Here is a 26,241-nt window from a genome sequence, read left to right on the forward strand (position 1 = left end):
TCTTCACAACAGCTACAGGAACCAAATCCCATCTGGGACATCCTTAATACTGCTCAGATACCAACATGTCCCAGCTCTAATATGATATCCTGACAACGAGGAAATTGAGAACAACTTGAGCAAGTTATCCTACCTCACCAGCTAATGAATGATAAGACGAAATCAGAAGACTTGTCACCCTTTGGTCTGTGCAAAAGCCAAGATCGCGATCTATGGATGACTGTCTGATGATAGAACCATGACCGGGCAGTATGTATCCTGGGACCAATAAAAAAGCCCTAGTCTAGGGTTTGATCTACGACCTGCACAACAACCATGATCTCTAATTCTAGAGGTCTGACTGAGACAATAGCAACTGAGTGGGTCTTCTGGTAACAAAAAAGACGCTATCCCAGGCTCCATCCTACGATCAGCGCAAGGGCCAAGACCACCAATCACAAAAGACGGATTAAATGACACTGAGGGAACAAAACTTCTAGAACCACAAAGAAAGACTTCATCATAAGTTCCATCCTTGACCTGTGCAGAGACCGAGATCTCTAGATACAAAGACCCGATCTTATCACCCAGGACGGAGCAGAAATCTTCCATACACCACAAAAGCACCAACGGGAGAATAAATAAACTAAAAAGGAGTTTATAGTTAATCCCATGACAATATACTCGAAGGGTGGAGAAATCCTGTGTCTCTTAGGCCAAGGGAATTTCTTTTCGAATGACCCCAATGTTTACTGTGCCTATGCAGGAGGTTAAAAAAGAAAAAAGACAAAAAGCACAAAATAATCTTTTTTTTTAATTTATGTATCTAGTTTTTGTCGATTTCCTTCATTTGGTGTGGATATTGAACTTGTCTCCATTTATTTATTTATTTATTTATTTGTCTATTTGTTTATTATTTTTATTTCTTCTTTTCTTCTTCCATTTTTTGCTTTGTCATGTTTTTTATTTCCAGACCATGGCTATTATATGTTGCTTATCTTTATTGCTGGAGTGCTCACTGGATATTTTATTCGATACTTCTTTTTATACTGTTGTGGTGTTTCACCTTTTTCCCCTTCGTCTCTCAAAATGAGGATGAGAGCCTCTAGAAGGATTCCGCCCATTTTAGGCATATTTTATTTCTACCCCATTTTATTACTTTTATCTTCAAACAAAACCACATAACTTGAACTATCTAATTCCGCCTCCCAGTTAGAGGGGGAAATAAGAGAGGTACCAAGACCAAACAGGTGTAAGACCACTAAGTAGTAAGTTAGGCACAAAGGGAACCACTCATTCTAGCAGCCCTGGGAGTGAGGGTGGAGAATATGGGAGGCAGGATTGGGAACGGAGGTGGAGGAAAGACAATTTGGTGATGGGAATTCCCCTGATTCAATGTTAATATGTACCTAAAATATTACTGTGAACAATTTGTAAGCCACTATGATTAAAATAAAAATTATATTAAAAAAGGAGAGAAATTGCTCCTGGCTTTGTGGGACCATATGGGTTGTCAGGGATTAAACCAAAGTCTGTCATAGTTTAGCCATGTTCAAGGCAAATGCCCTACTGCTGCGCTATCACTCTGGCCCCTGACTTCATAATTTTCTTAATTTTGAAACTTTATCCCTGTCAAAGCACATTTACATGGTAGAAAATATCTTTCACCATTTTAGAAAGAAGGAAATCTTGATTTAAATTGAGAAATTTATCATAGGCCATAAAACTGATTAAGTAATTAAACTAGAATTCATATCCAACTATAGCTCAAATTATAGCTCAAAATCCTACATATCTCCCACTGTATTACATTTTTATTTCAAAAGACATCAGACAAAACCTTTTAGCATGCCTTGGCAAAAATAATAACAAATTTGTTCTGGGTTTGAGGATTGCAAATAAGGAACCCCAACCAAAGAATATCTATCTTGATATTATTTTATAAGATTTCAAAATAAAAAAATCTTACATAGTTGTTTGTCAATAGCTACATTGTTTAAATAAAGGCTTATATCCCCTGGAAGGTTCAGGGTAGGCTCAGGGGACCATATGGGATGCTGGGGATTGAACCTGTGCCAGCTGTGTGCAAGGTAAATAAAGGCTTATATCAAGACAAAAAGCAAAGATGCAGATAACTATGGTGAACATGTCAGTTAATGGAAAGGATTATAGAACAAAGATTCAAAAAGATGTAGAAAGCAGAACTGGACCCTAAACAAAAATGTTAATAGTAAAGATTAACTTATAGGCACAAAAAATTAAAGGCATATACATGGTATTGACATAACCTTAATCCTTGTGAAAATGACCCAGTAGTTAAAACAAATTATTTGTATTACACAGTTGCCAGAAATACTCAAGATAATTTTTATTATGTATCATACCATTAATATTGAGCATAGTAGTAGAATTGCACTACTCTTCTTCTGTGAGAATACATATTTAGCAACAGAAATCATGCTTAATTTGGTTATAATATAGCATAGATGACAATCATTACAGCTCTCTATTCCCTAAATTAATGAAGGAGATATGTCAAAGGTAATGGGAAACCCGAAGACTTTACTTGACTGATTAGATACTTAATACCCAGGGAACGGGAAGTCCATAAAATGAAGCTCATCCGCAGATTTAATCTCTCGAGAATATGAATACCCACCAATATAAAAATGCCAATTAAAAATGTCAACACGCCCTGACAAAATTGGAGCAATCTAAAAATCCCTCTTTGTACTTACCGCCACACCTGTCTTATAGAGGAGGTAATGCACGGTCTGTGTAACATCGGCAGCATGCATTAAGTTGTGGTAAGGATTTTTATACTTGCTGTACCCCACTTCCAGGGCTTCCACAAATGAGACCAAAGCGGAAATTGGGATCTGAAAAGAAAGCCGTCAGGTTAATGAGCTGGGGACTCAGGAGCTTTAAGTGAGAAAACAAGAGGCTTCAGTCCTCGAAGTGTCTCTTTCTGGAAGTAGTAGCACTTGAACAAATTAGGTCATTTCAAAGTTATTATAAAAAAGAAAAAGAAAAAATCACTGAAAGAATAATCGAAAAGCCTTTGGTTTAGGAATAGTCTGCCCTATAAGTCAGTCTTTGTGCTCCAAGTAAGAGGCCCAGGAAAGGACACAAAATTCTCTCAAACGTTTAGAGCATAGAAAGGTAGATAATCATTTAACTTTAATGCAGAGGTCAAGTATTTCTGTTTTTGTTTGCTTGTTCGTTTTTATGCTTTTTTTTGGCCCATTGTGGCCAGAGTGATAGCACAGTGGTAGGACATTTGCCTTGCATGCAGCTGATCTAGGATGGACAGTGTGTTGAATCCCAGCATCCCATATGGTCCCCCAAGCCTACCAGGAGTGATTTCTGAGCACAGAGCTAGGAGTAATCCCTGAGCACTCCCAGGTGTGACCCCAAAACCAAAACAAACAAACAAAAAAGCAAACAAACAACTACTAAGTAGCACATTTCACTTATTTGCAGAAAAATAGGAAGATCTATTTTTTTTGTTTTGTTTTGGTTTTTGGTTTTGGTTTTTTGGGTCACACCCAGCAGCGCTCAGGGGTTACTCCTGGCTCCACTCTCAGAAATCGCTCCTGCCAGGCTCGGGGAACCATATGGGATGCCGGGATTTGAACCAATGACCATCTGCATGAAAGGCAAATGCCTTACCTTCATGCTACCTCTCCGGCCCCAGAAGATCTGTTTTTAAAAAACAAATCCTTCAATGATAACATGATTTCAGAGGCATCCTGCTGAAAACAGTGACTCTCTCTACTGGACACTTGAAAACAAAAATCAAAACCCACAGCACAGCCTGTGATCTATGATGGATACAGAAACCAACTCTGTTTGAATGGCTATGTCTTGAGAATTAGTGTTTTAAGATTTAAAATAATATTGCCAATAAATCTGGTGGGGTTTTTTTGTATACTTTCAAATACATATAATCTCATCCATTGCTTTACTTATTACAGAAAATGAAGAACAGTTGCAAAACACCTGTACAAAATAATGCATTCATTCATGCATTAAAGTATTTGTTTTCTTTATTGATTCCTGAGTAAAGGATTGAGTCCAAAGTTGGTGGTAAAGGAGATAATTTTCATTGCAAGAAATGAATAGTCACATTAAGAAGAGAAAATAGGAAGAAAATGCCACTGAAATGCTTCAGAAATCCTTTCTCAGAGGAGCACAATATACTTATAGTTAATTAGCCTTATTAAAAGTAGAGGCTCATTTGTTTCTAGGACAGGGCATGTCAATAAAGGGCAGTTCTGTAAGAACTAGGCAGTAAGAAGAGAACTAGGCAACTTTTAGGATCATGACAAAGAACCATGGTATCAGAGAAATTAGTACATTACCTCCCCAAATACCTGCCCATTCCAGAGGCTTTTGCCTATGATGGGGGGAAGCCTGGGATGTATGTGATGATCAATGCCAGACAGAGAGGAATGTGCAGATTTCCTAGAGAATTGGGCCTTGTCTCTAGAGTTCCTAGTACTGAAAGTTTGAGGGGGTGAAACACTGGGAAGGATTCAGGCTCTTTACTTAAATCTGAAAAATTCACTGGAAGCATGTAAAATACTAAAGATCTGTCACATAAATGAGAATCCTTGTCTGAATTTGAACGAAATGGAGATAAAAATGTGCAGATCAAAGCCCACTCTGTCTCCATCATTATCACTTAGCCAGCAATGGCTGGTAGGACAAGAAATGAGGATAAAATGACATTTACAGGCAGCACTGTGGGGAGTTCTGTGGATCCCGAGTGCTCTTTAGCTGACCCTGAAGATAAGATTGGAAATAGGCAGCTTCAAAAGGACATAGAAGTACTGAAATGAGCTCCTTGCTTAAGACATCAGGGCAGGATGTGAACTTCCAGGTCCCCAAGTCACCCCGGCAGTTTTCAATCTATCATGAAAGGCTTCCCTTGATCTTAGTCTGAAATTTCTGCAAGAATGGACAAACATGAGCTTGAAAAATATATACTAGATACTGACCTTGAAACGGCTGATGAGATCGTAGCGTGTAAGTAATTCATAGAAAATGAATTTCAGTGCATGGTCACCACTGGCTTCATTGAGGGAAAAGACATCAAAAGACCATTTATCCACATCCTGTACAAGGGTAGGAGAGAGTGTTAGTAGCAGTTCCATACTCCCCACTTGGAATCCTCCTTTGGCCATTAGCCACAGACTAAGATGAGAATTGCCTTTCCTTCTGAAACTTTTACTCTCCAAAGTGACTTAGAGAGTATTTTCTGAAAAAAAAAAAATTTTTTTTTAGTTTCATCACTAATAACCACAGTAAGAGTTTATTGATGACCAATCGTTTATTAGGTATTGATTGTAACTTGGGTTCAATTCCTACAGCACCATATCTGGCCTTCTACAAACCAGTAGAAATAATCTTTGAGTGCACAGAGAGGGGTAATCCCTGTGCAAGGCAGGTGTGTTTTAGACCTTAAACCCTCCAGAAAGGGGAAGATGAAAAAAGAAAACTGAGGCATAACCTAACTTCCTTAAGAGCAATCTGGGTAAGTTCTTAGAAACATTGATCAGTGTCTAATCTCAGGGGCTTTAATTCTTTCAGTTACAACTACTGAACTTTCATTTTTAATTCACTTATGGCAACTGAAATTGCTTCCTGGTTCCAAACTTTTCCCCAACCTTTTTTAAACTATCTACAATTCTCTTCCCCACAGTTGAGAAGAATGAAAAGGTATATCAGATCTACATATGATATAAAACAAATGTATAAAATAAAATAAAATGTATAAATAATCCAATCTTACAATTCCTAAAAGAAAACTTTCACAGGAAATAAAATTGCATCCACTTCTGATGTCTCTAATATGAAGACCAAGTTTTAATATCTATAAGTCACAATTAAAAATTAAGCTGAACTAACTCTGTATACAACATTTCTAGAGTTCAACATCAGTTTTGTTTATAAACAGCTACTCCAAAATGTAGGTAAACATAAATTTCCTGGGTTTTTTCTCACAATTTAATTTTTTTAAACTTTTTTGTACTTTTTGTTTTGACCAAAGTGGATTACAAATCTTTCACAGTAATTTTTTAGGTACATAGAGACATTGAATCAGGACATTTGCACCACCAATGTTGTCCTCCCTCCACCCTGTTCCCAGCATGCATCCCATATAACCCTTCTTTACCACCCCACCCCCAGGTTGCTAGTATAAGTGGTCCCTCTGTGTCTAGCATGTTGTAGATTGGGTGTCGATTCTGTTGTAGTTGACTTTGGATTTGGTGTTTAAGTCTGATCATTTTTTTAATTTCTACTTATTGTTCATATGACTGTCTGATTTTGGTATCCTCCACTATTCCCCACAAAAATCTACAAGAAAAAGTCTTGCCTGGGATAATAGCTCAGGTCAAAACTAGGGCACAGAGATGATGGTGCCTGACACACTCATCCTCAAATGCACCAGCAATATAATATACCACCATTTCTTCTTGCAAAGGCATACTAAAAAGGGGGAAATTTTATGTATAGAAACAAGCTCTTATCTTCTAGGAATAGGAACTCATATACTTTACAATACAAGGGCACCTCCCAACTTGAACTTATGTTATGTGGTCCCGTTTAGACTCAATGTGATTAAAAAGTGACCGTCCAACCCTGAACCCTAGATCTCAGACATAGAATTGACAGTTTTCCACAACAGCTCCAGGAACCAAACTCCCTCTGGGACATTCTTAATACTGCTCTGACACCAACATGTGCCAGTTTTGATATAACATCCTCATAATGAAGAAATGGCAACAACTTGGTCTAAGCTTTGATTGGTACAAAAGCCAACTTCAACATCTACAGAAGACTGACTGTGATAACCATGACTGGGCAGAACTTATCCTGGGACCAATAAAAAAAGACTCTAGTCTAGGCCTTGTCCTATTTTCTGTACAACAACCAAGATCTCTAACTCCAGCGGTCTAAGACAACTGCAACAGAGCAGATCATCTGGAAACATAAGGAAAGACTATCCTATGCTTCATCCTAGGATCAGGGCAAAAACCAAGACCACCAACTACAGAAGACTGGTTAAAACAACAGTGATGGAACAGAACTCCTAGAACCGTAAATAAAGACTCCATCCTAGAGTCTCACATGATTGTAGTTGGGTTTCAGTCATAAACAGAATACCCACCTTCACCAGTGCAACATTCCCACCACCAATGCTCCACCTACCTCCTTCCCCACCCTTGCCTACATTCTACTCTCATTCATTAAGATTGTCATGAGAGTTGTTAGTGTAGTTATTTCCCTAACTGCACTCACCACTCTTTGTGGTGAGCTTCATATTGTGAGCAGTCCTTCCAGCCCTCATCTCTATTGTCTCTGGGCATTATTACCATAATATCTTTAATTTTACTTAAAACCCATATGAGACAATTCTGTGTCTATCTCTCTCCCTCTGACTTATTTCTTTTTTTTTTTTTTGGTTGCTTGTTTTGTTTTTGGTTTTGGGGCCACACCTGGTGACACTCCAGGGTTATTCCTGGCTATGCGCTCAGAAATCGCTCCTGGCTTGGGGGACCGTATGAGTTGCCGGGAGATAGAACTGTGATTTGACCTGGGTCATCTGCTTGCAAGGCAATCGCCCTAGTGCTTTGCCACCACTCAAGCCCCTCCTCTGATTTATTTTACTCAGCATGATAGACTCCATGTACATCCACATATTGGAAAATTTTATGACTCATTTCTCCTAAACATTTTTAATAATCATTTTGATGTACTGCCTTTAACCTCTTTGACCAAATTGGTCATGAAGAATTTTATGTAACTGTATGTATTTACCAAGATTAAAGGAAGTCAGAATTTCCTTACTTCCACCCCCTTTAAACCTAGAGTCGGCCCAAAGTGACTCTTCCTGTGTCACAATAGGCAATCTTTAGAGTTAACATACTGAGACAATTTCAATAACCCCACCTACTAGGGGAGATTAGTCGTTCCAAATTAAAAGCTAGCATTTATTGAATAGAAACAATAAACAAAAATTAAAAGAGCAACGTATTCCACTTCATAGATCTGTAGTGGTGAAATATTCTCTTACATGTTATTTTATGCCATGCTCTTATCACAAAGATCAATTAATTACAAAGATTTGCATGACAATATCACGGTGGTAAATTTATTGAATTTTATAGTCTCAGGCTTTGGAAAAATGTTCTGTAATAAAAAACAGCAATAGCAATTCCAGATAAACTGCTGGGCTTAAAGTAGAAATAACCATTTCCGTTTTTGTTTCTGCTTTTGGACCACACTTGGCAGTGCTCAAGGTTTACTTTTGTCTCTGTATGCAGGAATAATTTCTGGAGGGGACCAGGAGACAATATGAAATGCTGAGGATTGAACTCTGGTCGACAACATAGAAGGCGAGCACTCTACTATCTATACTATTGTTTGGGTGCAAAATAGCCATTTTTGAAAGGGGACTATGTAAGTCAAAATATTTTGTCTTTGATTTTTTGGCTCACCACCAATCCATTGTAAATAAAACCAGAGGTGAAGGAGCTAGAAAAATATTGCATTGTAAAAAAAGATCTTTAGCTTTTTTGTATACAGAGGACTGAATTAAATAAAAGAGCAGTTTTAGAATTGTTCACATATAACAATAGTGATGGAGAAGGAGAGACCTACAGAAAGAGTTCTTACTCTTAATCCAGAGCATTGGTGTTAGTACCTTTCCCTCAAAAAACGGTAAAAAGTGCCATGAAAATGATTTTTTCCCAAGTATAAAATTTATATCCATTAAACTTTGGAGCACACACAAGTATGCTTTAATTTGAAAAAAATAGTTTCATAAATTTCTTATTACTGATATAATCACTTTTATTCTACATTACAGGAAAACATTAAAATAAGCAATTCTTATAAAGTTCCTGAGAGTTTCCCTAAATGTTTCTGCTTTGACTATGAAAATTGATGCCATTTTTAGTGAGTGCTTTGAAACATCAGTTCTCGTGAAGTGACTCACTGGAAAGCACACTAAAATATTAGGCATTAGAGGAGGGGTTAAAAAATAAAATACAAAGTTATCTTATTGGGTTCGGAGAGAGAGCACAGCAGTAGGGTGCTTGCGAGCACCAGGACGGACTATAGTTCGAATCCCAGCATCCCATATGGTCCCCGTGCCTGCGAGGAGCGATTTCTGAGCAGACAGGAGTAATCCCTGAGCGCCACCACCAGATGTGACTAAAAACACCCTCCCTTCAAAAAAAAAAAATAGTGCTCTTATCTAGTATTCTTGAATATCTTTCCTGTTTTATGACATGTTAAAGAAAATAAATGCATAAATGACAATATGTGTTTTGGTATTTAAGATCTCAAAAGTTCAGTGAATGTTGTCAAGACAAGAAAAATGTTCTTAAACAAATCTTTCTCAATGCTAAATTAAGAAGCACTTAAAGCCCCTTTCATAAATAGTTGATTTTAGTTTCCTTCTGGAAATATTATCAGGCAATACATCTTTAGTTTTCAGAAAAGACAAGAACAGCTTTAAAATAAAAAGCTGAAACACTCCTGAGCAGGAGTGTAGACATCAGGCAATGTCAAACAATCCAGTCTTACTACAGTTCCATTGTCCAGTCAAAAAATTCCTAAATCATTCATTCCGTTTTAGAGGCTCTGAACCAACATGCACCTACAGGCATATATATCTGTTGTGATTTCTTGGTATTCTGTAGACTTCCAAAAGTTTGCCTTTTTGAAGTAATTCCACAAGATTTAGCCTTCTTAAGCTCCAACATCTGGTTGACTTCCCACATAACTTTTGGACTTAGTGAGAATCTTAGGTAAGTAGTGTTACCTATGTAAAGTGGAGGCAAACATTCATGGAATAAAACATGAATGAGTAAGAATTACTATATACAGAGAACTCGGGTATCAAGCATACATTTGGTCTCTATCTAGATTTTAAAACACTTGTTCCAGCATCACAAAGAACAAAAACAATCAGTGCTGGCACAGATGCAGGACTCCCATTCACTGCTGGTGGGAATGTAGGCTGGCCCAGCATCTTTGGAAAACAATATAAATATTCTCTAAGAAACTAGAAATTGCACTTCCATTTGATCCAAGCAATCACTCCTAGGGTATACACTAGAAACTCAAAAACACCATTCAGAAAAGTTCTCTGCAGTCCTATTTTCATTGCAGCACTATTAATAATAGCCAGATTCTGGAAACAACCCAAGTGCCACAGAGGAGTGGCTAAAAAAGCTGTAATATATCTACACAATAGAATATTATGCAACTACTAGGAAAAAATTCATGAAATTTACTTATATATAGATGGGTATGGAAAGTATTATGCTGAGTGCAAAGAGTCAGAATGATAGGGATAGATGGAATAATCTTACTCATTTTGGGGTCTAAGAAAAATAAAATATAGTATTGCATAATATCCAGAGACAATACAGATGAGTATTAGTAGGGCCTGTCCATGATAGGAAGCTTGCCACAAAGAGTTGTGATTGCAATTAGAGTAATGAATTGTGACAATGATATCTGGAACTTAACACTTTGGACAAGAGCTGGGTGCTGAAAAAGATAAAATTATATGCATAGTACCCCCTTCATTAGCAGCAGTATAAACCATAATATCAAAGAGAGAGAAAAAGAGTTTGAGAGTTTAGTAAAATGCCTGGCCCAAGCCCAAGGTAAGTTGGGGAGTGTGAGTGAGAGGAAAACTGGGGACATGGGTGGTGGAAAATGTGCACTGCTGAAGGGTGGTGTACATTCTATGACTGAAATTCAACCCCGAACAATTTTGTCACCATGGTGCTTAAATAAAGTAATTCTATAAATAAGAATAAGTTCAACTTCTTGAAAAAATATTTTCTTGGGGCCGGGCGGTGGCGCTGGAGGTAAGGTGCCTGCCTTGCCTGCGCTAGCCTAGGACGGACCGCGGTTCGATCCCCCGGCGTCCCATATGGTCCCCCAAGCCAGGAGTGACTTCTGAGCGCATAGCCAGGAGTAACCCCTGAGCGTCACCGGGTGTGGCCCAAAAACCAAAAAAATATATATATATTTTCTAGAATATTGAGAAAAAACCCTTGTCATTGGTTTTAGCTTCTTTATCTAAATAGTAGATAATCCTATAATGGTGCAGTAATCACCAGAGATGCTCTTGATAAAGAATCCTTCTAATCAGAACAACTCTGATCTCCTGTGGCTGGCATCAGACTGAGTACCATGATGCTGATCATCCACAAAATACTAACTACTGGAGCTGGAGAGATAGCATGGAATTAGGGCTTTTGCCTTGCATGCAGAAGGACAGAGGTTTGAAACCCGGCATCTCATATGGTCCCCTGAGCCTGCCAGGAGTGATTTCTGAGCGTAGAGCCAGGAGTAACCCCTGAGCGCTGCCGGGTGTGACCCCCCTCAAAAAAAAAAAAACTAACAAGAAAAATACAACTGACAGTCCGTCTAAAGAAATAAAAACACACATAGGTTTAAGTTTTTAAGAATGCGTACAAATAGTGGGGCCAAAGTGGGTATGGCACAGCATATAAAGCACTTTTCTTGTACGCAATTGGCTTGGTTTTTATCTCACATATTCCTCTGATCCTGCCAGGAGAGATCCCTGAGCCCAGAGATAGAAGAACTGCCAGATATAGCTCCTAAATCAAAAATAACAAAGTAAAACACTTTTATTAATGTACAAGTGGGTTAATGTATTTGCAGGTGGCTGGGGCCATTTTAGTAGCATTTAAGAGTTTGTCCTAGCTTAAAGTACCATTCCTGGGCGTTGGAGGACGTTATGGATGCTGGGAATTGAACCCAAGTCTGTTCTGTGGAAGGCAAATGCCCTCCTTGATATAGTATTGTTTCTGGTCTCCAAAGTGGCTTAATTTAAAAACATATATAGAATTTACACATAACTGAACTATCAATAAAAAATCATCACTTTCTAAGAACAAATTTAACTGCAGTTTTTTTTTTAAATAAAGTATCAGGTACACTTTTAAATAGTCTTATTGGCATTACCTTTAATGCCTCAATAACAGCTGGAGGATAGCTCAGTCCAACCATATTTGATGTTCGTCTATACATCCTGAAAAATCAGAGGGGAAAAACACATTATCTCACAAAGAAGGATAATCAGGGTAAGACAAATACCAAGTATTGATAAATACCAAAAATTCATTGCACCTGCAAGCCCAAGTCACCTAAGACTTCTTTCATCTCTTTTTTCTTTTGTAGTCACTCAAAGTGGCTAAAAGTGCCAAGTTGAAAAGAAACTGAGGGGCCAGAGAGGTAGCATAGAGGTAAGGCATTCGTCTTGCATGCAGAAGGACAGAAGTTTGAATCCCAGCATCCTATATGGTCTCCCGAGCCTGCCAGGAGCGATTTCTGAGCGTAGAGCCAGGAATGAACCAAAAAGAAAAAAAGGAAAATAAACTGAAACAATTCCCAATCCATAAACTGTTGGGGGAAAAGGTCCGGATGTCTTAAATTGGAAAATTTTGTTTGTTTGTTTTTGGATCACATTGGTGGCACTCAGAAATCACTCCTGGCAGGCACAGGGGACCATATGGGATGCTGGGATTCAAACCACCGTCGGTCCTGAATCGGCTGCATGTAAGGCAAGCCTTACCACTGTACTATCTCTCTGGCCCCTGAAAATTAAATTATAATTAAATTAAAGTATTAAAAAAATCACCTTCTTCTGCCAGAAGTGAGCCATAGTATAGCATGGACAGTATGCAATGCAGTAATTGAAAAATGGAGAATTCCTACAGGGACCCAACCCATTTCTAAGAGGCTGTTCTTGAAATCAGTCAAGAACCAGAAAGAAAAATGCTTCACATTAATTTGGAAGTGATTGTGGTGTGTTTAATTTTATAATTTTGTACAAAGGATTAAAGGAAGAGTGAATCAATTGATAAAAATCTCTTTCTCAAGAAAGGGCCTATTAAAATTTAAAGAACAAAATGACTAAAACAAATTGGACTGTCCTGGGGACCTAAACCACATAAACAGTTTCTTCCCTTGGTTCAACATTCCAAAGTATCCCTGACTTGGTCAGGACATCATGACAGAGTCCCTAATGCCTTTAAATTTCTGGTACTGGGACCAGAGCAATAACACAGCAGGGAGGGCATTTGCGTTGCATGCGGCATACACGGGATCCATCCTAAGCATCCTATATGATCCCTAGAACCTGCCAAGAGTGATTCCTGAGCACAGAGCCTAAGCACCACTGGGTACAGCCCCCAAACAAAAAACATATATAAAATAAAATTTAGGGATGATACTTTCTCATGAATTCATCAAGACAGTTTCTCGATGTCTTTTAAAATTCAGACATTGAAGTCAAAACACGTCTAGTTAAAAATTCAGGAAAAGTTAAAACATGTTGATGTTTCACGGCTGAGAATCACTGAGTTTTGGCAAGATTTTTCAGTGAGAATTTTCAGTACCACAAGAGTACTGAACCAAAGTTTCTTGTTATTATAACCCGTGTCTCTCAGACAGTTCTGATTATTGCATGATTGTTATTTTTACCTCTCCACAAATATTCCAGCCTGGACAGCATGGACAATGGTTTTGAACCGTGGCTTCTCTTCACTTTTTCTGAGCATCATTCCCATCTGCCGGGTGAAGGTGGAGGCCAGCCAATCTCGGACCTCAGATGGCACAGCCTCTGACTGAATATCACCGAGCTCATCCTCCGTATCCAATAGTCGCCTAAAGACATGAGACAGAAGACACTGAGAAAAAAAACTGAGCTTAGTGCTCCTCATTCAACTGTAGGGTCCTCTCTCCACCCAGAAGTTTGCCTATTTTGGAGTAATTCTGCAAGATAGAGCCTACTTAATCTCCAACATCTGCCTGACTTCCCATGGATCTTTTGGGTTTAATGAGAATCTTAGGCAAGCAGCCTAACCTTGGAGGCAAAGATTTACTGAGTAAAATGTGAGTGAGAGCTACCAGCATCAATAGGTACAAAGATACCAAATGAAAGCTGTCACAGAAATGACAGAATTGGTTGGCTGCTGTCTATGAACACTTGCTGTCTCTTCCACCACCCTTTTCATTTCAGGAGGATTTGACAAGGTAGGACTAAATAAGGAATTGGATAAAGTCAGCTATTATCTGTCTTAGATTCTATGGGTCTCAAACTCACTTTTTCATGGGATCAGTACCTGTGTGACAAAAAGTTTTGTAGAATTGGAGCAATGTCAAAATCTCCAACTTTAACTATATTCATCCACATAGATCTAAGTTAGGATTAACCAAGAAGCATTTGTTTGTATTCATCTGCTGAAAATGGGTGTTGAGTTGGGAAATGGTACAGGAATCAGAGACACAAGACACAGATTCTATCCATAGCAGTAAAAGGCCCTTCCTGCTTGGCCCCCTAGCACAGCAGAAGTTGATGATAGAGTCCTACTACTGCCAGATGTCATCCTGGTGTTCCCCAGCACCATGATGTTTGAATAGGGATGTATCTTTAGGTTTAAGCATTGAAGCATCTTGTGTAGTGCATTGGGTGGCCTGTGCATGCCATGAGCACTACTTTAGAGCACATCCTGTATCTAAGCTTCAAAATCCATAAGAAATAGGATTTTAAATGTCTCCCAACATGAAGAAATAATAACATAATATGATAGTGGTATTAGCATACTATTCAATACACAAATTCATATAAACCTATGAAAACACTAACACAGTATGTACTTTCTAATCGGCCACCATGTTATCCTCTCAGTTAATCTCAATAAATATTTTGTCAGGAATGTCCAAACAGTTTCTATGACTCCGGGGTCCCACCCACTGATTCTTGACCTACTGAGCCAATTGTTCAATGTGAGGGTCTATGGATGGGGTGCTGTTTGGTTCCTGTCATGCCACAAATTATATGGGAAGTCACCTTAGAAAATTAGGAGCTTTGATAGCTGTATCTGACAAAGCTCAAAGGTTCAGTTGTTTCTGGAATTAAACTGGGGTCTATTAAAGGTAACCAATGCAGTTAGCCCCTGAATAATCTCTTTGACTCTAAACCCAATTTTAAAAGAAAACTTAGCCATGTGCTGTGCTCACTTTGGCAGCACATATACTAAAATCTTTGCCCTGTGTTACCTGAGTCATTTTAACCTAGTCCTCTAACATAATGAACTAAATGGTAATTTCTCTACTTTGATAGAATGGCATGGAAACTAAGAGTCTAAACTCTAAACTAAAAGAATCTAAATGCAAGCCAGCTTTCCCAAATGATGCAGCTCTTTCTCTGAGCACAGTGATGTAAGTCATCAATCAACTTAATTTTTTCAGTTCCTCAATAGACTATTAGTAAGCTATAATAAAATAGAAAAACTTGTTTTCTATACTTATGTAAATGCTACTAAAAATAAACAGTGGAAGCAGGTCCCAGTGAAAAATACCTGCTTATTTTTTTTCCTAAGACATATCATTTGGGGAGGAAAAGAGAAAATGTAACAATTGAAAAAAATATGATAATGTCCAATTTAAATCACATAATCCTTAGATTACCAGAATTCCTTTCTTTCTTAGTGAAATTTGGCATAGAAAATATATATTAAATTCAATTCTTTATGAATTTGGTGGAGGAGAGGGAAAAGTGGGCAAAGCTTTTCATATTTACTATTTAAAAATTTTCAAAAAATGTGGCCTACGAAGCTAACCCAAGTGGTAGATCACATACATATTAGAGTACTGAATTGTCAGGCTCACATTGCTGGACCTGGCACTGTTGAATAAAAAATAAATAAATAAAAGGAGAGAGAAAAAGAAACTCAGTGTCTTCTAGTTCTTTTATAACTGAAGCTGCTTTCAAAAAACTATAGTGGAGACAGCTGAGGAAATAAAGGGCATACAGGAGACTGGAGGAAGAAAGGTAGGACTGGGGCCGGGCGGTGGCGCTGGAGGTAAGGTGCCTGCCTTGCCTGCGCTAGCCTAGGACGGACCGCGGTTCGATCCCCCGGTGTCCCATATGGTCCCCTAAGAAGCCAGGAGCAACTTCTGAGCGCATAGCCAGGAGTAACCCCTGAGCGTCACAGGGTGTGGCCCAAAAACCAAAAAAAAAAAAAAAAAAAGAAAAAGAAAGGTAGGACTTACAGAAGAGAGCTGCATCTACATCCTGAGCCTCCATTTGTGGATGGACATTATGAATTAAAACATGAATATAATATTTTGGCTCAGGCTACCATTGGTAGTCATGTTAGTAGATTTCAAGACCAGCTTTTCAAAATTGACGTTTGCTCTTTTGACATTAGATAACTTCACTGTCATGTCTGTTCCCAGCCAACTTTTATGAGCATTTTCCATAGAATAGAGATACAGACTATAGGTACATGACTTGTCCAAATTTACCTCATTTGTTTGTGGAAACTAAAATTCTAAGAGCAACACTTTGAATGCTACCCCTTCCATTCCTGGAGTTTATTTAGGAAAATAAAACATTTTAATAGAAAATTTAGCATCACTGCACAAGTTTTTGTTCATTCAATTATACCTGGTTTCATCAATGTATACTGATTCAAGCACTGTTGCCGCATACTCCAAATTCTTCTTCAGATCTACCACAGAAGCTTCGCCTCTTTCTAACTGTTTGACTAAAGACCGCAATCTGTGGAGGGAAAGATATAATCCATTGAGAGAGAGAAAACCAAGAATTCCTAAAGTCTAGTGAACACAGGTGAATGCTTATAAGCACTCTGAGATCTGTGAAAAGAAATGCAAGCTAAATGATGGAATTAAGCAGTCATCTAGGAAACCTTTGCACCTGTGAAACAAAGTTAAAACTGTTCTCCTTCATCAACTTCTTCCCAAGTTTTTTTTTTGTCATTTTTATTGTCTAATTTGATATTGAAGTCACAGTTGCTAATAACATTATACAGAGAAAGGCGCTCAAATCAGACAACCCTATGATTCTCAGAGTTGTTTCACCAAGAAACCTGCTCTAGGAAGTAGATTATTCTGACTTAAGAACAGCCAAGATCCTAGAAGCTGTAAGGAAAAATTCAAACCACTCTCTTGGCCCCACTCCTGGTCAAACAGGCTCTCCTTTATGCTCTAAAAGAGCTCTAAAAGAGTCTGGGAGTATCAGCGAGGTTCTTTAGTGAAGACATGCATTTCCACTGAGAACATCGCTCTTTTTACCAGGGGAAGAAAGGATGTCTTCCCTCCTTGTTCCACAAAGTCCCTGTTCTTTCTCTTTAGTATTCTGCACCTGCTCATTCCATCCATTGGTTTGGGTATTATATCTCTTTCTCTCCAACTTACAGCTGAGAGAACTTTATAACTCCACTCTGAGGACTTTAGGTGGACAGTTTTAAGTAACTAATCTGAGTTGTTTTGATGACTCTGTCAGCCCTAAAACAATGAGAGGGACAGATATTTTTCCCTGTAACTAACATGGGTTTTGAATTTTTATCTGGACTCCTTAATGCCCATTAACCAAAGCCTAATCAACCTTTATACTCTACAGTCGACCCTTTCTCAATGATTTTTCTGAATCATTCTAAATGGGTAATTGTTTTTCTTTTAAAAAATATATCTTAGAATCCCTATGGTTTACAAAACTGTTAACAGTGGAATTTCATGCATAAAATATTCCAGCAACCCCAACATACATTCTGTACCCTCTTACCCTTCTCCACTCCCATGGAACTAAGTTTCCTGCTGCTGAAGATCAACCCTCAATGTCTATTCAATCAGGCCATTTATTGCATCACACCTGGCAGTGCTCAGGGATTACTCCTGGCTCTATGCTAAGAAATCGATCCTGGCAGGCTCAGGAGCCTGCCATGGTCATATGGGATGCTGGGATTTAACCACTGTCCTTCTGCATGCAAGACAAATGCCTTACCTTTAAGCTATCTTTCCAGCCCCTCCCCTACTATATTGTTATCCTGAGTATAAGGTCATTGGTTTGTTCTCATTGAATACTGTGTGAGATTTGGCCATGATCAAGTTCCTTTTCAGGAATGGCCATTGGGAAGGGCATCTCTGTGGCTTATGTATATTGTAAGACAGGGGAATTAGATTTACCATATTTGCCGGCATATAAGATGACCCTTCAACCCATGAAAAACTTCCTAAAAGTCTTAAAAGTAAGTTACTTCTTAAAAGTAAGAGGGGTGCGGATCACTCGTCCCTGAAGCTGGAACAAGTTTCAGCATGCCGTATACCAGCATATAATATGACTCCCAACTTTTAGGAAGTTTTTCATGGGTTGAAGGGTCGTCTTATATGCCGGCAAATATGGTAGTTCACTTAGAGTCAGAGAGAGAAGCATTAGGAATACACATATGAAAATAATGCTTACTGCACATAGAGAATTCTCCAGAATTAAATAAACTAGTTTAAAATAAATGACAATGAATTTCTGATGTACTGAAAATAAGACTTCCCCACTGCTAGCTCAGATGCAGGAAAAATTTTTTAAAAATAATATCAGCTATTCTCTATTTATTCATATAAATATGTGAATGTTTTTCCCAAGAGAACTTAATATTATATCAGAGCAATAAAATACTAAGAGATATTCAAAACACAGTAATTGGGAATAATGAAAATATCACAGATAATTAAATACTCATTAACATTTTAGGTGACCTGACATCCAGCAAAGGACAGAAAGTTGGAAACAACCTTGAGTTTGCACCTAAAACTTGGCAATGTACTAGCTATGCAGTGCCAGGCAAATCATCTAACATCTTTGTGTCACTTATAACAAGCACCATATTTTTTATTTGTTTTAAGGAAAACAAATCAAGTTGATAATGATACATTCACATAAATTTTCCATGTCAACTGATATACTCAAATAACCATATGGCTGATAACTTGAGTTTTATCTGCTTTTATTGAGATATAACCAACATCATATTGGTTAGTTAAACTTACCATAACATTGTAAGTAAAAACCAACACAACAGGGTAATCTGATATATTGCCAAGTACTCATCTGAATAGTGTCAGTTAACATATCCATCACCTCCAACAAATACAATTGGCCTATGAATGGAGAGAACATTTAAAATCTATGTTCTTCGCCACTCTAGAATATGCAAAGCTATACTGCTAACTAAAGTTGTCCTGTTGCATCTGGGAATCCCACAACTTGTTCTCAAAGCAGGAAGTATGTGCTCTTTACCTGACCAACACAACTGCCACTGTGCCATTTGGCATCCTTAATAAGCATAGGGAGCCAGAGGAGAAAATAGTCAAGCAACATCCTGAAAATTATGATCAATGGTCAAGCAATATCCTGAAGGTTATGATCAAGTTAACATTTACCAAGGCTGTTTCTACCTTCCTAATATAAAATATCTTCAGATTTGATTTATTGAGAAAGAACAGAACAAGTAAACTATTCTTTGCATATCTCTCCCCCAATGGAAAAAAAAGGCCTGAAAAGGTAGCTAAAATGATGAGGCAGAAAAATTAACATAAAAAAAGCAAACTAACAACAACAACAACAGCAAACCCAAACAATCAAAAAATCCCCATACTGATGTTAATTAAGTATAGAGGTATAAGATTAAGGGTAGCAGCTACTTGACTTCTGACTTCCAGTCAGTCATAAAAGCCTCTGCAAAGACATTGTTAGCAGAGGTCACCGCCTAATGGTGAAAGGAAGTCCCATAGTTCCCAGTAGCTGCACCAAAATGGCACTGCATATTTCAGAGGCAGCAGGACATAGGGAATTGGCATTGAAGGTATTAACCATCACACTCACCACAAAGAAGTCAGACTGCCAACACATAGGAAAACCAGTGCAGCAAGCCCTGAGTGCAAAGAATGAATGGCAGTTCTTCAGTAAAGTGAATACCCAGTTAAGTGAGTCTCCATGTTTGAATCTCAGAAGTCCCACTCACACCTTTGGTATTTAAACCTTAAACTGGCAACATAAAACGAAAGTAAATGTAAATGTATCCCTCACTTCATCCGAGATTTGAAGAATCTACCAGAAGTGACTAAGAATTGCTAATAGAACCCAAGTTAAATTTATAAGTTTATGTGAAAAGGACTAACAAAATATATTATGAGAAAAAGCGAAAAATAGTAATGGAAGAATCAAATGTTCTTAAATTAATAGAAGCAGAATCAATCAAGTCATTTTTCTTGGACTGAATAAAGGTCCATTTAAGCATATAAGAAATGAAATCAAACCATAAAATAATAATAGAGGGACTGGAGCAGTGGTGCAAAGCAATAAGGTGTTTGCCTTGCCTGCATTATCCTAGGACAGACCTTGGTTTGATCCCCCGGCATCCCATATGGTCCCCCGAGCCAGGAGCAATTTCTGAGTGCATAGCCAGAAGTAACCCTTAAACGTCCCTAGGTGTGGGCCAAAGATAAGCCAGTGATTTTGCCTGATTTTACCCTAGATTCTAGGGTAACAGCACATCCACTGCAAGTGGCTGATACTTCCTTTCTTTATCAAGGACAAAAACCAGCACAAAACTGGCCAGGATCAAGCAACAAAAAGAGCAGAAATATGGGAACTCAAATTGCAGACAAGGATGTATTTTTGGAAAAAAAAAAAAAAAAACAACAAAACAAAAACAAAGAAAAAACTGATAACTAAGGGAATCAAAAATAAATTTTAGGGGCCGGAGCAGTGGCACAAGCAGTAGGGTGTTTGCTTTGCATGTGCTAACCTACAACGAATCGCAATTCGATCCGTGGCATCTCATATGGTCCCCCAAGCCAGGAGCAATTTCTGAGCGCATAGCCACCAGATGTGGCCTAAAAACCAAAAAAAACAAAAACAAACAAACAAACAAAAAAGAAGTGAATTTTAGGGCACATTCATTTTGTATTTCATAAAAGTTCAAGCAAACTGAGCTGTGAAACAAAAGTGAAAGCTGATGTCATAGTATAATAAAAAGTAAGCACACACTGAGAAAAGATATTAAGAGAAAACAAAATACACCCGTTTTCTAAAAAAAGAAAAACAGAGGTAGAGAAATTCTAAAGATCCTTTTTAAATAGAAGAAATGGAGGACAACTTTGGTGGACGTCGGCCATCTCTGGACTAGCATCTTAAGAGATCTGCTAATGGGCCCGGAGAGATAGCACAAGCGGTGTTTGCCTTGCAAGCAGCCGATCCAGGACCAAAGGTGATTGGTTCAATCCCGGTGTCCCATATGGTCCCCCGTGCACCATTGGCCACTAATGAGTCTCAAGTTCTGGGGAAAAAGAAACAGCTCTTCAATTTCCCAGTATAGAAAAAAAATTTTTTCTATATCTCAGTCCAGAAAAAGGGTTGTCTGTGAATACGCAGGATCTTTTTCATGACATGTGGCTATGACTACATAAGGTAGAGAGACTGAGATACCTGTCTGGGTTATAATTTAATTATAATTAGAATTAGAATAATTATAATTCAATCTGGGTTATAATTTATTTAGATATTTCTCCATGTAAATTCATTTTTTAAAAGGGATACTATCCCAAGGACAGACTTTGTGGTAAAGTTATAATACAGTCATTTACTTTTTAATAGTATTCAAAAGAATTTTGGAACTGGGCACCTGACAGAAAGAAAGAAAAGAGAAATGATGGAAGGAACAGAGGAAAGCAGGGTGGCAGAAGAGAAATATACAGCCAAATTAATAATTAAGTTCCTTGTCTGTGGAAATATTCAGTCTCCATTTCTGTCACTGTAGATGCCAAGTAATAATTCTAGAAGAGAAGTGAGTGCTACTTTAGGAATAGCTTATGCTTTTATACTTTGGCAAGAGGACTTTCTTTTATAATAGTGCCCTATTACGTTGTGAATGAGTCATTGTATATTTACATGAATATTTCATTTTGCCACACAGAAAAATTTAATTTATATATGCTCTTTTGCTGCAAGTCATATAGTAATATTATGCATTAACGGAGGTTCTGTGTCTCCAAGTCCAGAGAAGTCCTGAATGCGGATTTATTCTAATATCATACCATTTGGAGGGCTGTATGAAAATGTAAGAAGAGAAGATATAAATACAGAGAGGCATGAATGCTTTGTTTAGGAACCAGAGAGACAAGTGGAGTAAAAGAGACACAGTCTTTTCCCCACAAAGATAAATTTCTAGGAGGAATGGAGTTGATGTTATTTGACTTCATTAGTGAGCTTGGGACTGTGCCTATGCTCATTTCACTTAAGACAGTATCAAAAAAAGCAGTGGAGAAGCACGAGCAAAAAGTAACTGGAATTAAAAATTATAAAACCCTGGGGGTCGAAGAGATAGTACAGGGGTAGGGCATTTGACTTGCACACAGTGGACTCGAGTTCAAATCCTCTGCATCCTAGATGATCTCCTGAGCCCATCAGGAGTGATTCTTAAGCACAGAGCCAGGAGTACCACCTGAACACCACCATGTGTAACCCCCAAACTCTACTTTATATATCTGTCCATTCTTTCCAAGATTATTCCTTTGAGAATAGACAAGAAGCACCTAATATGGCAGCCTGGCTAACATTTCAGACTTTCTTTCATTGGATATAATGTGAAAGTAAATGAAATAATGTTTTTGTCTTTTTTAATTATATTTTTTATTTTAATCATAGTGGCTTACATATCGTTCACAGCAATATTTTAGGTACATATTAACATTGAATCATGGAGAATTCCCACCACAAAATTGTCCTCCCTCCACCTCCACTCCTGCCCTGCCTCCCATAACCTCCACCCTCACCCCCAGGGCTGCTAGAATGAGTGGTCCCCTCTGTGCCTAGCTTACTATTTAGTGATCTTTCGTAAATGAAATAATTTTTATAGAGCTTCTTGAACATGTTCCAGTAAATTAGGAGTCCTAAAACTCCTGTCCTAAAAACATCTGTATCCCAGCCACATATGGATGAAGTGATCTTTTCCCACATCTGTTCTTTGCTATTATTGTCACTTCTGACTCTTTCCTAAGAACTTTTGAAAGAAATAAAAACAACTTCTCCAGTGGGTCAGAGCTGCAGCACAGTAGCAAAATGCTTGCCTTGTATTTGCAAGTCTCTGATCCATAGCCCCTCAAAACAGAAACAAAAACAAATAAAACACAACCACCAACAACTAAAAATTCTACAAATGGGATGCCTGTAGAGACTTTTAGGCTTCAGATTTAATACCAATCAAAGGTGCTATCTCAAACTTTTTCTGGTGACTTATTTGTTGTAACTAATAAGAGGTCTAATCCTAAGACAAGATACTCACTTAAAATTGACGGGCACTTTTAGAATGAGACACTGGAAGGCTCCAGAAATATAAAGGTAGTCAATGCAATGCCCTGTCTCAAGGAAGACCTGAATCCAATCAGCATCAGTATGCAATAGAGCAAGAAGGTAACTTAGGACAGGGTGCAAAGGAAATACAGTAGAGAGTAATCTCCTTTAGTAGAGTCTTTCTACCTGAGGGGGTAACCCAGCTGTCTTTCAGCCCAATGAGCATCAGTAGGCAAGACAGAAAAAGTGGGGAAGTTGTGCTGCTTCTCCATTGAACAGTCTGGCTAAAACTCTAAAAGCTGGGGACCCAGATGAAGACTCAGATCCTTTCAGGAATTTCATAGGTTAAAAAAACTTTAGGATTTCTGCTTTGAAACACAGCAGACATTGAGACCTCAACCTTCTATGCTGTCCTGTGTCCTGGGCCTTGATTCTTCCCACCCATTGTTCTCTGTGGGCACTTCTTCAGAAAAAGAGCTGTCCTGCCCAAAAAGAGTGGAGCAGATTGCTGTGTGCTCCAAAACTTGGTAGACATTGTGAACTCAGCCTTCTCTGCTGTCCTGTACCCTGGACTTTGATCTTCCCCACCCAGATTGTTCCTGGAGGGCACTTCTTCAGAAGTGAGCTGACTCTGCCCACAAAGGGTGGAGCTGATTACTGCTCTGTGTTCTGGAACATGGCTTCATGGCTGCATACATCTTCTAGCCAATGAACCCTACTATAATACGTAATAAATACCACACTACAAGCATGACAGTGGAGAAACAATGGGGAAACAATGCAGGCCAACAGCATGCATAGAGAATGAAGATGGCAGCTCTGATGACCCAAAAAGTGCCAACCACCTATTTAGTATCTCATATAAGAAGTTCAGAGAATATGGGGCCGGGCGGTGGCGCTAAAGGTAAGGTGCCTGCCTTGCCTGCGCTAGCTTTGGACGGACCGCGGTTTGATCCCCCGGTGTCCCATATGGTCCCCCAAGCCAGGAGCAACTTCTGAGCACATAGCCAGGAGTAACCCCTGAGCATAACCGGGTGTGGCCCCCCCCAAAAAAAAAGAAAAAAAAAAAGAAGTTTAGAGAATACATATGGGGGATGTTCATAGAATTCAAAGAAAAAAAAGTGATGTTGGGATAACTGGTCAGCCACATGAAAAAAGGGAATTCAGACCTTCATCTAAGACCGTGCACAAAGGTTAAATCCAGATGGCTTAAAGGCCTTGATATCAGACCTGAAACCATGCAGTATATAGAACAACAGCTAGGTAAAACACTCTGTGAAATTGAAACTAAAGGAATCTTCAAGGAGGAAACATAACTCTCCAAACAAGTGAAAGCAGAGATAAACAGATGGGACTATATTAAGCTGAGAAACTTCTGCACCTCAAAATAAATAGTGACTAGGATACAAAGGCCATTCACAGAATGGGAGCTCTCTCAGACAAACCTTTGCCATTTCCAGCATGCAAGGAACTGGTAGATTCAGGTATACCATTCAGTGGTGAGAAATATGTTGATGCTATTTTTAAGCTAGAGAAGGAATTTGATCACAGATTTGCAGACTTCAAAAAGCACAGAGCCACTTTCCAAATTTTTGTGGACCCCTTTTCCTTTGATGGGCAAGATGCCCCTCCTGTGCTTCAAATGGAGCTCATTGACCTGCAATGCAACTCTGATCTCAAAGCCAAGTTCAGGGAGATTAGTGGAAAAGCAGACATACATGGGCAATTGTTGAGAGAATTGCCCCCCAGCTTCCCTGAGCTTTCCCGAATGTTCAAGTGCACAATGTGCCTTTTTGGAAACACATATTTGTGTGAAAAGTTATTCTCCACATTGAACTTCAGTAAGTCAAAGTACAGGTCTAGACTTAATGATGATCATCTTCAAGCCATACTGAGGGTCTCAACTGCTTCCTCTCTAAAGGCAAATGTGGTTCAGATTTGTGAGAAGAAGCACTGTCAAGTCTCTGGCAGCAAGGAATAGGCAAAAGATGCTATGTTTAGAAGAACTGTACATGATCTTCACTCAATGTTCCATTTATGTTCAGAAGAAATCATTAAAACTGTTAATAATGACGTTTGAGGACTTTTTATTTTGTGAAATCCCTTATGTGGCCTTGCCTCACCCCAACTTTGCCTCCTGCGGCCCCCAGGTAAATTGAGTTTGAGACCCCTGTATTAGGTAAAATAATTTTTAAAGCAAATGAGTAGGGATGCCTTTTCATTTAATTTGACAAAAATAAAAATTACCCTAATATATATACATATATGTGTATAAATATGTATATATTTATGCTACATGTATCAGAATATTCACCAATGCAGAAACAATCCACAAGAAATTTCTTTTCCTAAGCAGTGAACAGCTCTCATGACAATGTTAATGAGTGAGAGAATGCCTATCTTAAATACAGGCAGGGGGTGGGGGAGTACAGAGATGGGGCATTGGTGGTGAGAATGTTGCACTGGTGAAGGGTGGTGTTTTTTATGACTGAACCCAATATAATCAATTTTGTAATTATGGTTCTTAAATAAAGATAGTATTTAATAAAAATTAAAAAACAATAAAAACAAAATGAGGCCGGAGAGATAGCATGGAGGTAAGGCATTTGCCTTTCATGAAGAAGGTCATTGGTTCGAATCCTGGCATCCCATATGGTCCCCCGTGCCTGCGAGGGGCGATTTCTGAGCATAGAGCTAGGAGTATCCCCTGAGCACTTCCGGGTGTGACCCAAAAACAAAACAAAACAAAAATGTGGAGTCTCAAAAAAATTTAAATATCAGAGGAACTACTGAACAAGTAAGAGATATTCTTTGGGGGATAATCAGAACTTGATCTTCATGGGTTTATTGTGCCAAGCTACAGAAACCGCATTTTCTTCTAATGACAGTGGAAATTCTCTAAAGGATTTTTATATGGGAGGAGGTGAGGCTAGTGTAAGACTGATGCCCTCTAGAGACTCCAATCTAACAGCAGGCTCCAGGGTCAGAAAAATATGGCTTTCCTATACTTCGATTTCGCTGCAACTCCTTAAAGGTGTTTTTAGATA

The 26,241-nt window shown here is 38.5% G+C and overlaps 1 protein-coding gene across 1 annotated transcript in view; it reads right to left on the reverse strand.

Annotated features, from left to right (window-relative positions):
- Window positions 1-26,241, reverse strand: part of PDE1C (phosphodiesterase 1C) — a 266,847-nt gene that overhangs the window by 101,336 nt on the left and 139,270 nt on the right. The window contains exons 3-7 of the mRNA XM_049785275.1: window positions 16,496-16,609; window positions 13,525-13,707; window positions 12,004-12,070; window positions 4,983-5,099; window positions 2,718-2,858 (exon numbers count right to left, since the gene is read on the reverse strand). Coding sequence (XP_049641232.1) covers window positions 2,718-2,858; window positions 4,983-5,099; window positions 12,004-12,070; window positions 13,525-13,707; window positions 16,496-16,609 — 622 coding nt within the window. The remainder of the gene's footprint in view (window positions 1-2,717; window positions 2,859-4,982; window positions 5,100-12,003; window positions 12,071-13,524; window positions 13,708-16,495; window positions 16,610-26,241) is intronic.

The sequence above is a fragment of the Suncus etruscus genome, chromosome 13, assembly GCF_024139225.1.
Source record: "Suncus etruscus isolate mSunEtr1 chromosome 13, mSunEtr1.pri.cur, whole genome shotgun sequence".
NCBI classification, from domain to species: domain Eukaryota; kingdom Metazoa; phylum Chordata; class Mammalia; order Eulipotyphla; family Soricidae; genus Suncus; species Suncus etruscus.